At 40.0% G+C, this 17,706-nt stretch overlaps 1 protein-coding gene across 10 annotated transcripts in view; it reads left to right on the forward strand.

Moving 5' to 3' along the window:
- Window positions 1-17,706, forward strand: part of ARHGAP26 (Rho GTPase activating protein 26) — a 423,002-nt gene that overhangs the window by 311,097 nt on the left and 94,199 nt on the right. For all 10 annotated transcript variants that reach the window (XR_005989292.1, XR_005989291.1, XR_005989293.1 and 7 more), the window contains one exon: window positions 5,452-5,611. Coding sequence is in view for 7 of the 10 variants with exons in the window: in XM_041765130.1 (XP_041621064.1) it covers window positions 5,452-5,611 (160 nt within the window). In the remaining 3 variants the exon portion in view is untranslated. The remainder of the gene's footprint in view (window positions 1-5,451; window positions 5,612-17,706) is intronic.

Here is a 17,706-nt window from a genome sequence, read left to right on the forward strand (position 1 = left end):
TCTCTCTCTCTCTCTCTCTCTCTCTCTCTCTCATAAATAAAATCTTAAAAAAGAAAAAAAAAGAAAAAAGAAAATGTCCCATGGAATGACTGTGAACATAATCATTTAGAAGAGTGAGTTCTGTGTGGCCTCCAGGCAGGGAGAATGAAGCCAGGTTTTGCAGGAAGGTGGTAGACTTTGGATCAGGCCAAGGACAAAGTGGTGCTTCTGAAGGCAGAGGGGGTTTGGTGGATTTGCTCTTGGCTTTAAGGCTCCCAGTCTGTCATCCCAGAGGTACTTGGATGTGATGGAATATAAGTAATATTATACTCTGAACTTTTCTCTAGTTTTGAAATATTTTATTTTTAAAAAGGAAGAAAGAAAAACAAAATAAGAGGAAAAATACAAAGAGATAGAATAGCAGAAGTCCTGAAAATGTAGGTGGAAGAGTGAGAGCTCTTTGTCCCAAACAAATGCAGGCCCCCTTGAGGTTCCTGCACAGGATACCAAGTGATAGCACCAAAGCTGTGGCTTTAAACTGACAGTTACTGCTACTTCTCCCAGTATTATCACCACTATGTTGACTGCCACCATGAATAATGGCAGCTGTCTTTTATTTAGCCATTATTTCAGACCAAGAAATATATTCATCTAATCTTGCTTAATCAGCCTTGAAACTTTAGGAGGTAGGTATTATTGCTCCTGTTTTACAGGTGAAAAAACAGGTTTAGAGATGCCAAGTGACTTATCTGCTATTTTCCAGCTAAGAATATCTATCTGACTCCAGCCACTGTGCTTATTATGCTTTACTGTCTTCTTTAGCCTTTTCTTCCATATTTGTAAACTGGAGATAATATTTGTACTAGAGTACTGGTAGAGAAGCACTTTTCAAATTTTAAGTCATGGCACATTAGGGGGCCGTGAAATTGATTTTGTAGGTAATAAAAAGGATGGAATAAAATGGAAAATACCAACAGTCATCACCCTCTATTCCTGAAATATTGTTTCTGGTTTGTATGTGTGTCTATGTATGTATATATATATACACATACATATATAGATATGCATATGCCTGTGTGTGTATATATATATCTATATATAGACACATATATGTGTGTGTGTGTGTGTGTGTGTGTGTGTGTGTGTGTGTGTATAGACACATGCATGTATACTAGTAATACACTTCACTAGTGCATAGGAAAATGTTATTCCCTATCATGGGACATTGTCAGTTTTCAGAGCTACACTGTTCTTGAGATGTGATGAAGGTCAAGCTCCTTAGAAACTCTTAAGTGTAAATTATGATCATTATTTAGCACTGGAACTTGAAGCACAACATGTAGGTCGGTGTTGCTTTTCAGTCCACTGCAGGTAGTGCTAACCTGTCACCACATTGTGTCCGTCAGAGCCAAGACTTAGCCTTGATACAGCACTCCAGACCTCAAGATGGAAGCTGTTCGCAAACCCAGCAATAGGCTTATGTTTTGTTGGCGTACATCAGGACCAATCTGTGGCTATAAAGCACTGCTTAGCACTTCCAAAGTCATGGCTCTCATTTAAACAACGGGAAAACAGATGTGATCCCTATGACAGCACAGGGGCACTGCATTACAAGCCCCAAAGCAGTTGACTTTTCTCTCTTCGTCTCATAACACTCCCCACCACTATCCTCATCTGGAAATGATTTACCTCCTTTTGCCTCTCCAAGGGCATCAGACCAATCCAGAGTCCCCACCCATTTCCCCTTACACAAAGGTGGCAAGACGCCCCTCTGCCAAGGCCATTTTCCTTGGAACATGCTCTTTCCTCTTTAATTGCAATTCATGAGGGAACTGCTGGGAACATGGGGTGCCAGTCCCCCAACAGCTGCTCTGAAGGCATGTTCTTAAGGAGATGCATTGCTTTCAACTAATAACAGCAAACTTAGTGGTCACAAAAGGAACTGGGTCTCCCCCCAATAACTGAAATTACATGTATAACTGTTTCTCTGCAACCTGTAAATGAAGGCTATAGAATGGGCCATTCCTGCAGAAGGCACCACAGAAAAGTCCATGTAGACCTCGGGATCTGAAAGGCATGTCAAAGACTTTTTCAGTGGAATGTGCAATGCACAAGAAACCTTTGTGTATGGATTTTAAGTCAAGACTCAACATGACATTCTGGACTATGTGAGGAAGAGCTCATGCAGTTCAATTATCAACCCAGAAAGCACTCTCGGTGTTTTACAGACTTCACTAATGAATGAGTCCTGTGGCCTCTGCTGGACCAACCTTCCTAGTGCTCTGCCAGCCTGCCTCCCACACATCTGTAAATTTGTCAAGTATAATGGATGGCTGGTACCAGTAGAGGCTGAGGTCTATGCCTTTCTCCCCAGGATACATAGAGATCTCAAGCCATTAATAATTCATTCTACAGTAATGAACATAACCATGTGAACTTGTGAGCAGTAATAATCAAATGACAGATCAATTTATTACTTCATTATGCCAAAAGATAATGGTAGTTAGCCACGAAAGGTATAGCTTTCCCCCAAAAAAAGTTTAATAAGCCTTAGATCAATGTGTTTTTTAAGTTCTAAAATAAAGTGGATCATTAAAAAGGAAATGAATTATGATGGGTAGTGGCCTCAAGCCTATTTGTATTCAGAGTTGATTATCTAGAATTACTGTACCTTTTTTTCCCCAATGCCTTTGGGCATTGGGGCCTGCAAATTAGAGTAATTGTTATTCATTAATTAAATATAAGAAATGAAACACAGCTCCAGACTCTGAAAAGAGAGATTGGAATATATGAGATATATCCCCCCCCCAAAAAAATCTTCAGTAATAATTGGAGATTTTATGAGTAGCTGGATTGGGAACAGTTGTTTTGTGCCTACCCAGACACGTCCCATTTAACACCTCATGAACATTCACTGGGCTTCTCCTGGGCCAGGCACTGTGCTCACTGCTGGTGTTACCACCTAAAATAAACACAGTCTCTATCCTAAGGCAGTGGGAAAGACATTAATAACATGTGATAAAGAGAGTACTTCTGCTTTCATTGAGAGGTGGAGGATTGGGGAAAGACTGGACAGAGACTGCAGAAAGGAAGGGAAGGGGGGGTATTTGAGAAGAGTAAGAGAACATTCTAGGCAGTAGAATGACAAAGGCAGGTATGAAAGTGGGAAGAGCATGGGTAGTAAATTATTATAATAATCACTGTGTTTCCCACACATTACCATATTTAATCTAACAACCTCCTCATGAAGTAGATATATTATTCACCTCCTTTCCCTTTTAAAGATGAGCCCAAAGCTTAGGCATTGAGTCACTTGTCCAGGGACCCAGAGCTGGGAGGTGGCAGAGGAGGGCTTAGAGGTAAGTTGGACAAACGTGTATTACTTCACTAGAGTCTGGGCTTTACATTAAAGACAATGGAGCCCATCAAGGATTTATAATCATTATTATCAGAGCAGTCAAACAACAGTAGCTTTGCTAAACACTTTACACACAGTGTGTCATTATGTTCTCTTCCAATAACCCAGTGAAGTTTGAGGCCATTGTAGTTGTCAGCAGGTGAATAACTTGATCAAGGCTGAGTTACATATAGTAACTGGTGGTGGCAGTCAGGATAAAGCTGACCCTAGAGATGCTAGTCGGGGATCCTAGTTAGGAGGCTGTTGGTTTAGTCAGATGTAGTGTTGATGGTAAAAAGTGATGATCATCCAAACCATACGTTTTTATATTGGTCTGCAATTTAAAAGTACTTTCATCCATAAATAGCTTGTTGACTCATTTGCGCAAGGGACTTTTGTGGCAGGAGGGGTAAGCCTACTGACTTTGCTCATTTGGGAGGGGGAAGTACAGGGACATGGAATTCACTTCTAGCACACAGGAAGCCATGATAAAAGAAGTGATGTTACAAGCAGCTAATAGATAGATACGTATACTTGCTGATTGACTAAGTTACAGAACCAAAGTCTTTCCCCTTTGCTGGGTAAGAACTTGACCTGCTGCATTAACACTTTCAGAAACGTGATACAGCTCTGGATAGATGGGAGGCTATGTAACTAAAATCAAGACATTCCACTAGAACTCAAAATATGTTTGCAAAATATTTTTATGTGGACCAGAAAGAGGCCAGTATATCAGTGGCAACTCTCCTTGCTTAGTACTCTAAAAGCAAATTCTCTTAGTACCTGATTGGTTTCATGGTTAAAGGTCAGACCTAACCACCCCCCTGCCACTTTCAGAGGAGAAAGTTTTTCTGACATTAGACTTTTAGCCCTAAAAAATTCTAGAAAGGTCCACATCTGCTGATAAAATTGGTTGATGTAGTAATTTCAGTGAAGGCTCAGTTTCACAACCAGCACTTATGGCAGTAGAATGTCTTCTCCTCCTACAAAATAGAAGTATTGAAGAGAAACAGTGCAGGCATTTATAGAATTGTGTGAAAAAATACTCTGTAAAAATAGCACTAAATGCTAGGGAGGTATGTCTGTACAAACTGCTATCTCTGTCCAATTTCTGTCTAGTTTCTAGTAATGAATAGTTTCCTTTTTCTAACAGGTGATTTAGGGAAGCCCCTAATATTTTCTTAACAATACTAAATTGGGCTTAACTTTTAACTTATTTGTTGTTAGTAGATCATTTGTATATTTTTAAACACAGGGCCTGCAAATGAGCAATTAAGTTTTATAGCTAGGTCATGGTGGCCAGGGAATGGAGTTCAGATACATGTTTTGAGTAGTATTTATCCAAAAATATGTATATGTATTTAGCAGATTACTTAGATCCAGCTACTGTTGACCCTGTGTGTTCCTTAGACTTTGAGTATAAGTGACAATATAAACACAGCCATGCATATGGATATATAGTAGTGCATTTTTGTTTCTGTTTATGCCACATGTTTCACTTAATGTAAGCCACATGTTTAATGCAATGGGGTTTAATACTATGAGCCTAAAGTGCTGAATTTCTTAAGATCTCTCCTTCTTAAAGATTAGGTCTGTTTGGTGCCTGTGTTTGCAAGTGTATTAAAGCCATCAAGAGTTTTTGTATTTGCACTAGAGAAAATGCTAAAGATCACAGTGGTTTAAGCGATAGCCAAGTATAAAAGCCATAACTAAAAGAGATTAGTAGTTACCTGAGTTTGCAGAGCAGGGATTCAAATTTGCAAAGTTTTACATTTGTGTGGGAAGCTGCTTTGGTTGGTTGGTTGGTTGGTTGGTTGGCAGGCAAAACAGAAATGAGTAAGGGAGTGTCATGTCGTGAAAGTCCAAAATAGCTGGAATGCTGAAGATTTCTAATACTTTGAGGGACAAAAAATATGAGTAGAGAAGTCTCTCCTTGGACTCAAAGACACCTTAAGATGTTCCAGAGTCTGGTTCCTACCAGATGCGGAGCCTGAAGGCAGGGAAGGCACAGGGAAGTCAGTATCTACTTGCACTGTCTTTATCTCATTTGTGCCTTTTCTCTTCCTTCCTCCCAGTGTTGCTAACAACCACAAGCAGAATTTGATGACAGTGGCAAACCTAGGCGTGGTGTTTGGACCCACCCTGCTGCGTCCTCAGGAAGAAACAGTAGCAGCCATCATGGATATCAAGTTTCAGAACATTGTTATTGAGATCCTAATAGAAAATCACGAAAAGGTAACGTGTCATTGGTCACTGTGAGTGAAGAATTTACTCTGGGGGAACTTGGGTTGAAAATGGCATTCAGAGTTGAGGCAGGTTCCCATTGCTAATGGCTCTTAACACCATGATGCTGATGATGGTCAAGATGTTGGTGATAGTCATCATCTTGTCATGGCAGCAGTGGCCCAATGGAGAGTAGGGGCCTAACAGCAGTGGTTGTGGTGGCGGTTATGGTGGGCAACATGGGTTAAGCATTCCATTTGTACTGGAAACTGTGCTAAGCACTTTGTATGGGTTATTACTCTATCCTCACAACAATCCAATGAAGTAGACATTCTTGTGAGCATCCTCTAGAAAATGCCTTTTACCTACTTTTCACTTTGAGGGTTTTTTTCCTTCATATTAATGGGAGAGTAAACATTTTTTAATGATAATTCAAATATTTTTCCTAATCTGTAGTTTACCCTCCAGTTCTCTGGTTCTCTGTATATTTTTTCAAACTGTATGGGTGTTGGGGAGAGTCTGTCTTTTCTTTTGGGGCACTGAAGTTTCTGGTCTTTCTTAAAAAGATCTCTCTTGTCTCACATAATGAAGTATATCAACACAGGGCTGCCCTTACAAAACTGGGGTGGAGGCCATGAAGTTTCATACATCTGTCCCACCTTAGTTCCTAGTAGCAAATCCTTAAGAAACTTCTCAGAACTTGTAGGGTCTCCTGGGACGCCATTTGACAGCCACAGTGCTGGGATATAATTTAAAAAAATAATTTAAACACTGCTGCCCCTCCTAAATGAAAACTACCTAGGATGGTGGTTTAATCATGCCGGATAACCTGCAAAATAAATCTAGACCACTTCTCACCACTTGTCTGCACTGATAATACTCTAACATAAGCCATCATCATCTCTTATCTTGATATTTACAACAGCATCCTGATTTGTTTCCTTCTTACACTCTCAGCCTATTTCAATAATAGCCACCAGAGTGAGATTCTTTAAGTGCTAAGTCAAGTCATATCATTTGTCTGCTAAGAACCATCCAGTGGCTCCCCATTTCACAGTGTGAAAGTCAAGAGCCCTTACAAGAGCCTGGAAGGTTCTACACAGGCTCTGCTCTTGCCTCTGTTACTTACCTCATGTCATCTATGGCCTCCTATAGTTCATTCCTGTGGCTACCTTGACTAACTTGCTGTTTGTTGCATATCACAAACATGCCCACCTCAAGGCCTTTGCAGTTCCTGTTCCCAGTACTTAGAACAGTCTTCCTCCATGTAACTTTGTGGCATACTTCCTCACTTCTTTTCAGCCTTTTAAATGAAGCCCACCTAGATCTCTCTCTTTCAGATTATATATAGACCCAACCCCAGTGTTCTTCTCCCTGAAACTATTTTATCTGATAGCACTTAGCCTTTCCTAATATAGTACATAATTTGCCTACTGATTAAATATGTTGCCTTTCTGACCTCTGCTGGGACATATGCTTCCTACATGCATGTTATCTGTTTTGTCCACTGCTTTGTCCCCAGGTCCTCAGTAGTTACTCAGTACATAGGTGCTGGAAGAATGAATAGGGCTTTGTGGTATCTGGCCTCCAAAATGGCACTGCCTTGTGTGGTCCCCTCTCTGAATAGGGAGGGGATCCCAGTATTGATCCAAATGTGATCAATAGGAAATTATAAAACTTATAGAGTATGACTCTGGAAACTAATCAAATAAGACCTTGCAGCATTTGCTTTGGCTTCTGGACTTGCTTTCTTGGGGAAAGCAAGCCACCATGTTGTGAAGGTGTTCACACAACCCTGTGGGGGAGAAAGTGAGCCTTCCTGCCAACAAACCAATTTGGCCACCATGTGAGTAAGCCATTTTGGATGTCAATTCTTCAGTCTTGGTCAGTCCTTCAGATGATGCAACCCCAACAGACATCTTTGTGTGCAACCTCCTAAGAGACCCCTGAGCTAAGCCCCTCCTGAATTCCTGACTCACAGAAACTGGGAGAGACACTAAATGTTTTAAGCCACTGAGTTTTTGAGGTAATTTGTTGTGGAGCATTAATAACTACTAAAGAACCTCTGAATATAAACTTTTACAAAGCGACAAGTATCCTGCCAAGTTGTCTAAGTGATATAAGCTGGTGTCCCTTTTACATGGTTAATAAAAAAATAGGAAATAAAATGATTTATTTGAAGAAATTATCTTTTCTCTATTCTGAACTTTGGACCTCCACCCAACCACCTCCCTTCAATATAGTTAAATCAGGTATAGGTAAACTTTATGTGATATATGAGAAAAACGAACCTTGTGAAAAGGGAATATAATTGAAGTTAAAAATAGTTTCTAAAGACAAATTATCTGGACTCAAATCTGCCACCTCTTTCTAGTTATGTGGCCATAAGCAGATTACTTAACCTCTCTGTACTCATGCAAGTACTCTCAGTGCAGTCTAAGTGCTGCAACAAATAACTAAATATCAGTGACTCAGGATGATAGATGTTTATCTCTTGCTACACTAAGAGTTCACTCTGGGTATTAAGAAGGTAGTATCTTTTGTAGCACTTAAGCATCCCAGGTGCCTTCCATCTAGTGGTTCTACCTTCTACTGTGCAAATCTCTGCAATTAACCAGTTGAGGGAAATGAGAGAGTCTGGAAGACTGGGTAAGATTATGGGGACTAAGCCCAGAAGATACTTTTTATTTTCTTCCACATTCTGTTAATCAGAAGTCAGTCACATGGCAACATCTTAACTGTAGGTTGGGAAGGCAAGCTAACTGTGTACTCAGAGCAAGGGGAAGCAAGTTTGATGACCAACTAGCCAGTTGGGCACATTCTTCCAGTTGGTTTGTGGTGAGGGTTAAACAAGGTATTATATGTAAAGGACAAGAATCTGGTATGAAGTACGGTTAAATAACTATAAACCGTTGTTTTTAGCAGTCTCAACAGAGTGCTCTGAAAATAGAGCTCAAGTCTATTTCTGAATGTCACATGTCTCCCTCTCCCCAAATAATACTTTTTATGACTTAATCTTTTATTGAATAAAATATTAAATACTGAGCCATATATGCAAAGAATGAGAAGTTTGATTATGTGCCATTACCCCAAAGGGGACACCACATTTAAGCCTATAACAGGCAGTGTCCATTGATTTTTGAAATATAACTTTTTGGTGTCTTTGGACTTTCAAAGCCAGCAAGCAAATTCAAAGGTAGCGTGATAGAAAAAAAGGACCAGAAAGTGCTAATAACAATATTGAAACTTGTGTAAATAAGCAACTATCCTGCCTAGGGCACAAAATACAGAAATAGAAATGAAATATGAAGTGCATGGCCAGGCCTGTAAGTATATGGGCAAGAACTAGTGGAAAATACTCATCTGGTTTGGTGGGTTATAAGTTATGTTACTCTCTGCTGTGTATTTGTTAAGATACATACAGTATTAAGAGTATTACAGTGCTTCATTATATGTTCTTTTTTATTAGTCTCTGCCAGAGAGTGGGATGAATCACACTGAGGTTTTATGTTCCTGTGGGAACCAGTGATGAAAGAGTATAAGTGAGAACATTTCTGGGATGAAGACTGCCCTGGAGGGCCTTTCTCCAGTACTCAAGGAGCTAGTGTACCACCTTGATAGAGGTTTTCTTTTTTTTTTTTTTTTAATTTTTTTTTTTAATTTTTATTTATTTATGATAGTCACAGAGAGATAGAGAGAGAGGCAGAGACACAGGCAGAGGGAGAAGCAGGCTCCATGCACCGGGAGCCCGACGTGGGATTCGATCCCGGGTCTCCAGGATCGCGCCCTGGGCCAAAGGCAGGCGCCAAACCGCTGCGCCACCCAGGGATCCCTTGATAGAGGTTTTTAATCTGGGGTCCCTGATGTGCCACAAATCCACAGGTTTGCAAGACCTGGATATGTATATTCTCCTGGGGAGAAAATCCTTCATATTCATCAGGTTTGCCTTCCTGGTAAAAACAACTTAGAATAAAGGCAGCTAGACCCCTGTTTATAATGTATTTTTAGGTCTGGTCTAGTATCAAATGAGCAGTTACTGTCTTAGACTCCTTTGGAAGCCTATGAAGTTCACCTACTATGCATCCTAAGCATGGCCATGCTCTGGCCCCTGGCTTTCTGGAAACAGTGCTTTGGATAAATTTCCTCCCAATAGAACTAAACTGTAGTCACCAAATCTAGAGCACTTTTATGTCCTCCGATGAATATTGTCAGAGACTTTTTCTTTAAAATTCACACTAATAAGATCTTAGTTAATATTTAATGAACATTCCCTTCAGCTTGGCTATAATTTTCTAGAAATATGCACACACATACACAAATGTCCATGAGTGACTACTTTTCTAACTTTAGGGTTACAAGTTAGGCAAAATTCTGAAACCCCACTTGAAGAAATGCTTTCTTAACATCATCTTTTCATTCTGTCTGCCAACGAGGAAAGCATGAGATGGTATATGCCCTCTTGCGAAACAAGCCTGAATACAGGTCTTAAATGTATGTGCCCTGCAATGACTGGTGTTAATATTCTCTTGGGTTTTTAAGAACATTTTGTAGAAGGTGTTTACTTGGTTTCTTGGAATAAAACTAGAAGTCACCCAGTAATAGAAGACAGTATGAAAAGAGACCATGGAAACCCAGGCTAGCCACTGGAGCCACTCTAGCCACCGGAGCCACTCAGAGACAGAGAGAGAACCATAAGATGTCGTTGCAGTTATCTATTCCTGTATAACAAATCATCTCCAAATCCGTGACTTTAAACAGCAAGGATTTTTTTTCTCTCTCTCAATTTTGTGGGTCAGAAATTTGGGAAGGGCTCCTGTGTGTCCCATATGGCATCTGCTGGGGTGGTTTGACTGCAGCTAGATGATTCAAGATGGCCTGGGTCTACATGTCTGGAACCTTGGTACTAGCTATCGGCTGAGACACCTTGATCCTCTTTCTGTGGCCTCTATCTCCATGTGATCCCTTGTCACTTGGTGGTCTGGGCCAAACTTCCAAGCAGTCAAACACAGAAGCTACAAGGCCTCCTACGGCATCAGCTTGGAATAGACAGTGTTGCTTCAGTTCTGTTGGTCAAAACAAGTCACTAGGCCAGCCAGACTGAAGGGGTGGGAAAGAGACCCCACCTCTAACTGGAGAAGCAGTACGTACACAGAGGCAAAGGAGCAGTTGTGGCTGCTGTCTGTGCAGGTGTTCTACCAGAAATCCTCACCCCCATGCCTGGAGTTTTGCTTGTAGGTCTGCTTGTAGGTCCTATTGCCAAAGGCATTGCTTTCTTAGGAGAAGCTTGTGCTGTACCCAGGCAGTTCCTCAGTATTTCTAACAGAAAGTGTTCTCCTTCTCCTCAGCATTACCATTTTTTACACAACCAGGGGACATCAAACATTTGGTGATACTGACAAGTCAGTCCTCAAATACCCTTTGAAAGCCTCTGTGTGGGGAACTAACTCATCAATGTCTAAAACTGGAAAAACATCTTTGTTGTTAAATTTGACATTTAGAAGAGGGGTGCGGAGAAAGCTTGCTAGCCAGAAAATTCAGTTTATTTTACCTGATGAAGCATCTTTTTTGAAGAGAAGGAAAAAGGCTTCTGTGTTTGAACTGGCTAAGGCATATGGCCAGAAACTCTGTCCTTCACCTCCTCCCACAGACCCAGTGAGGAGGGCAATGTTTGGAACAGTTATAGGAGATAAATACCCCACAGTAAGTAGAGTCAGAGAGGAAAAAGCTAGAAGATGGGGATCATGTTTGGGGCCTGGTGGGGATCTTCCTTTTTCCACGTTCAGTAATACATACTGATTTACTTACTCAATTGAAGGAAATGGATATAGTTTGTAATGTACGTAGTTTAGAAGTAATAATGGCAGTAATAGTTAAATGTTGTTATAGCTTTTTTTTCTGCAAGATACTGTGTTAAGCAGCTTTATATCCCATCATATCATTTAATTTTTGTAAGGTCCATATTTTTACCTTTACTTTACAAATTATGAACCTGTACCGCAAAGAATTTAAGAAACAACCCTTAGAGGAGGCACTAGATCTGAACTGCTTTCACAACCCAAGCTGCTCAAACCTGCTCTACTTTATCTTTGTGCTGTGTCAGTTATTGAGCATCTACTATTGGCTGAAAAAGAGAAAGACAAGACCTTTTTCCCAAGGCCCTCCAATTTTATCAGGATGTGACTAAACATGATACAGTGTGCTAAATGACATCCGATAAGCTGAGTAAAGTATATGGCATCACTAAGAAAAAATCACTTAATTCTGCTTCTATTGGGCTCAGACATTTCTAGGCAGAGAAAGAATTGAGACATGAGGGACAGCCTTCCCAGGGATTAATCAACTCATGCATATTAAAATGATACGGTTGATCCAAAAAAAAAAAAAATGATACGGTTGTGAAAGAACATGGGTTTTATGTTAGCAAGTGGTGGGGAGATGCCACCAGGTAGATGGTTTTAGCCCACCGTCAGGGATTTTGAAAGCTATGGGACAGGGTTTGCATTTACCCCTGAAAAATGGGAGCTTTCAGGTTTCCAGTTTAAAGGGTTGAAATGATTATATCAGCACGTTAGAAAGACATTCCTGGAGGCTGAACCAGATTGTTTTCTGATTATTATCAAAATCACTTGTTAAATAAAGCATAAAAATCATAGACTTGACTGTACTATTGTAAACTTGTGGCTTTATATTTAAAAAGTCTCAGAGTGTAACCTTTGATTTACAGCTTTTATTCTCACCGGATAGAGTAAGATCCTATTAATGGCTTTTATTTGATTCTTTGTGCCAGACTTTTTTTTTTTTTTTTAAGATTTTATTTATTTAACACAGAGAGAGCACAAGTAGGCAGAGTGGCAGGCAAAGAGAGAGAGAGATTGAGAGAGAAAGAGACAGAAAGAAAAGCAGATCCCCTGCTGAGCAGGGAGCCCAATCAGGGCTGGATCCCAGGACCCTGGGCAGACAGTTAACAGCCTGAGCCACCCAGGCACCTCTTTGCCAGACTTTTAAAGGGAAGTTCTAGCTTATGGCATCATTTCCTGTCAATAAGTCTATACGCTTGGCTCTTCTTGGTTCTTGTATTATATGAGACCTAAGAAGAATAGTCTTAAGTCTTTTTAAAAAACAAAATGTTTTTTTAGCCTGTAATCACACATCAAAGGGGAAAGATTTTAGTTCTTCCCATCCATTATGTAAAATTTACCATTTCTGTATGGGGACACAATCTTTGCCCAGCTCACAGCTTATTACTCTGAGCCCGAAAACATCAAGCAGGCCAATACTTGAAGTTTTGAAGTTTTAGTGAATATGCTTCTAGTTAACATACTAAAACAAAACAAAATATTGAGTGCTGTCATTATCTAAGATTCTCTGTTGCCCAGGAATTTTGCTACTTAAAATATTTTCCTTTTATTTTTTTTAAAGGTTACCTTGCCAGTAACTTTGAAAATTTTAGATGTTTGGGAAGAACAACCATACCAAGGACACAAACTGCTTTCTTTTTATAGCTTTGGTTAAATGTGAAATCTCAGGTTAATAACATATATGTGTGTGCATTATATTTTCCTGTTAAATTCCAACCTGTAAGAGTAGGATTAGACCTGCTCATTGTGTAATGGTCCACATTTCTTTGGCCTGTGGCACTCAAAAGGATTTCTGCACATAAAGCAGAATATGAGTGTGCACATGTGCCTATGCACCACATGCTTTTATCACTATCACCCCTTTTAATGCCTATTGATCTTTTACAAAAGAAGTCATCATGATTCTTTGCCCAGTTCATCAGTTTGCTTTGGAAGAAGTAGGAGTGTTGATCTTTGAATTGTTAATTCTTAGAAAAATGCCCCAAAGATCAGTGCCCCCTTTTAAAATATGTTAACTTTTAATCTTATATGTCAAGGAGAAGAGCTGGTAAAGGGCACCCCCCTCCCCTGAGCACCTAGTATAAGCACCAAATCCTAAGCACCCTTGCATTCCAATTAAAATGATAGTGTCTTTCAATGCAGTTGTCTTGATCTGACTTGCTTTGGGCCCACCAAACTGACTTGATCTGCTTTTACCAAAATGTTGGTGGACTTGAAATCCATTGCACCACTGTTGGGATTTGTGCACAAAATGTCCATCAGTTAATAAAGTACAATTGATTTGAACAGTTTCTGGTAACTGATGAGTGTTTGGCAGTTCTATTTCATTTTCTTGATATTTCAAGCAGCTATTGATATGCAGCCTTAATGATGATAATGAAGAACACCTGGATGCATTACTACATTGAGATAATCCCTAGTACTGTTGCCTGTTTGGGAAGCTAATCTTGCATCTATGGTCATGGCTTTTTTTTTTTTTTTTTTTTTTTTTTAATGTGTTCATTGGTTTTTATTCTTTGTTACTTTTCCTTCCATTGGTTCCTGAGTATACTCTTTTTGGTCCTATCCATGTTATGTTTAGAACTAAGCTAGATTTACTTATATGCTGGCCTGGAAAGCTTCTGTCACAGGCCTTTTTTCTTTTTTGAGTGTCAAGTGCTGTGCAAGTTACTCTTCATTAATGTGATAGAGTAGTGGATCTAAATTTATATATTCCCTCCCAATCCCAGATAAACTGAGCATTGTTTGAATTGTGATGCTCCTTTAATGTTTTTTAAGTAGGATGGGGTTTTGTTTGTTTTTATCTTTTTTCTCTGTCAGCAAAGAGAACAAGAAATAGAAACTTTCTGGATATAGGGAAAAGCACGGCACCCCCGGAGGACCCATGCCATCTATTTATGCCCTCAGTTACCAAATGAAATTGATTTCTCTTAAGAACTTTTAATAAAACTCACCAAACTACTTTCTAAATTGTTGATCCCTCTGCCAAAATGCTGACTGATATCAATAGGGTATCAGACTTCCAGCTGTCCTTAAAAAAACCTTTCTGTAGCTGTAGCCTATGAATTTGGCTTCTTAACTGTTGCTGTAAATGAGCCCTGCTAAATAAGACTTGAAAGGAGCTGGGTTTACAGCTTCTCTGGCCCTAAGCAGCCCTGCTGCACTGCCTGTCATGAGAAGGAGTGTGGGTAGTGTATGAGCCCTGCTCTGTGGTTCCAGCCCTCCACTCCCAAAGCAGACACTCCTCACATTAAACAAGCCCAGATTTGTTGATCCTTTAATACTTGGAACTGATGCATTTGTGTCTCAGGAAAATGCTCAGTCCCTTCTGTTTTACTTTGTAATCCCCAGGCCTCTGTCGTTGATTTATTGTCTCAGAGCTACTTTGCAGTTAAAGACCCAACAACTCTTTATCATGACCTAATTTTCTTCCCATAAAAATCACAGCACATAATAAAGAGTATACCCCACACATTATAGGGAGGATCCTAATCCTTGTAAATTACAGGAGCATATGATGAATGGGATCACAAAAGGTGTAAAAATGTGTATGTGCCATGGCCAACAACAAATTCTGCAAGTGTCAGTGTTCTACTGTGTCAAGATGGGCCTCAGGCAGGCAGCGGGGCAAGCAGTGAAATTTGAATTTTGTAGATGATGCAAGGGAAAAGAACAGCAAATTTTAACATTGCTGTAAGCAGTTAAGATCGATGTTTTGCAAAGAGCAGTAATTAAATTTGCACTTATAAATTAAATCCTCGTGTCCTGACTGAAAATAATTCATTGTTGAGTCTCCAGTATTTCCATTCTTATACTTTTTTATTGAATGCAGTAATGTCTCTTGAACACTGAGTGTCAAACTGTATTAGGTGCTTTGGTCTTCAATATACTCCTGGGAGTTTTTACTGATGAGGCATCTGAAGGTCAGAGAATTATACAACTTGCTCAGAGTCATAGAACTACTAGTAAGCAACTAAAGTCAGATCCATTGGACTATAAAATTTGAAATCTTCTTATTTTGTCCTCTTGTCTCTCAAATTAACACTACATATAAAGACCACACATGGGCAAGATCCAGATGGTCATACTAAGTTCCAGTCCAGCTGCACTAAAGTATATGACCTTGGACAAATCAGTTCATCTCACTGAGTTTTCTCACCTTTATGATGCCAAGAATAATAGTACCTTTCTTATAGAGTTATTGTGAGTAAAATAATGAGATAATTCATGTAAATAACTTAGCATGATGAGCACTCAACAAATTTTGGTTATTTTATTGTCATTTATACCATTACCACTTCTTGTCCACTCTTTGCTAGGTTCTATGCCAGGCACTTAACTTTGCAATAACTCTAAAAGGTAGGTATTTGATCCTCATTTGCACAAGGGAAACAGGCTCAGAGGCCTTGAGGCTTTTGCCTGAGTTGAACCCAAGTCTGTATAACTTCCCAGCCTCTCTGCTTTCTACCCAAATGCTGGCTGTAAATTCCTTTGCTGTACTTTCTGGGGTGATATGGCAAAGACACTGCTATCAATGATGGTGAGGTGAGTGTAGCTCTAGGTGTTGCCCTCTGAGTAAGCAGCAGAACCTGGCCCTGGCCCAGGCCTGTGTGACCGCAGAAGCCAAGGTACCCTGAGCACTCTCCTGTATAGCTTAAGCAGAAACAGGAGTTTGGTATTTATAAGTCTGCTAATTCTACTTGTGGAAGCTTGAAATTGTAAATACTTGGAAGAGATATCCAGAGTTGAAGACTTACAGCTTTCCCAATAACTTTTATTTCTAAAGTATTCCTAACTCAGTATTAGTTTGTAAGTTTGGACGGAATTAACAGGGCACTTGGGGCACACAATAAATCTCCCCCTTTTTGTGTTAATTTAGAAAGTCTCTGTGAAATGTGTGGATCCTTCTGCCATGTGGTAGAGCTCCATAAATCCATTGTTTGTAGATAATAGGAACTTACACTTGCATCATTCAGCAGGGTCATTTGTACAATGATTCTTCTCAGCAGAACTAATGAAACTTTACTTGCTTTTCTTGAAATTATTACCTCTCCCAAACAAAACAGGATTGGAATAACCAACAAAATTATGAAAAATTCAGATTATCATCAGAATTCCTACTTGAACTTCTAGCACAGAGACAAATTTTTAGCCTGGTTAGAAGGTGGCCAGATAATAGGCAGGCTTTAAATAGCCTGCATTTGTTCACGTTTCAGAGTTAAATGAACTGCAGTAATTTGGGGAATGATTTTCCAGACTCCTTCATGTAAGTTTGTATTATCTGCTATGACTTGGCCACATTTACAAAAGTGCCCTTGCACTTTGGAAACATGTATAATCACAATGGTGATAGTCTTGTATCTGGCACTTGACATTCTGTGGTGTGAGAACAACCCCATCAGAACTCTTGAGCAGCCTGGACCGGAGAACTGGCCTTTGGAACTGTAGGTTTAACCCCTGATGAAAATCTCCTAGAACTGACTCCAGTAAGGCCAAACAACTTTTCTGTTAAAGAAACCTACCAGTGTGCAGAATGAACTACTCTCCTGTGTTCCATGTTCTTCCTGCTTGGCTGTGTATAAACATTGTGTTGGAAGCAATTTTTCATGCATTTGCCAAAATCCACAGCCTTTCCTCAAAACCTATTCTTTGCTTCTCCAGCATTCCCTACAGTTTTTAGGAAGGAGTACAACCTCACATTTTCGGTAATAGTTGAAATTAAAATGTATCTCGATTTTCTTGGTACCCCTTGTAGTTGCCCAAGGAGTTCATTTCCAGTTAGGAAAAGAGGGACAAAACTTGGGATGCCAGACATGAGGGAGTGGAGGCCTAGTACAAGTCTGAATTAATTTTCAGACATTTTCGGCTAGAGATGGCTGAGAGTGCTATACTTGAGGGCAGAGGCAGGGGGCTGCTAAGAGGCACCATTATTTGTTGAAATCTGTGCTTGTGCATTTGGAGCATGGCTTCTGGAGTGAAGATTGGCTGGAAAAGCTGAGCTGAATGAGTAATGACAGCTGAAGAAGTGGAGAGTGCAGATGTGAGGAGTCGCAGCCTTGCATTCCAGAGCCAGCCCCTCTCTTGCTTCATTGTATGGCAGATCAGGGGATCTCTCCTGGGGCATGTTCACCCTGCTTAATATGCTGAATTGACCTATGGCTTAGAAGTCATGTGAAGTGCCTAGCACAGTGCCTGCCAGGCATAGATGCTCACATACAAAAGCACAGTTTAAATATCAGGAATAATAGT

Source organism: Vulpes lagopus, chromosome 8 (genome assembly GCF_018345385.1).
Source record: "Vulpes lagopus strain Blue_001 chromosome 8, ASM1834538v1, whole genome shotgun sequence".
Lineage (NCBI taxonomy): Eukaryota > Metazoa > Chordata > Mammalia > Carnivora > Canidae > Vulpes > Vulpes lagopus.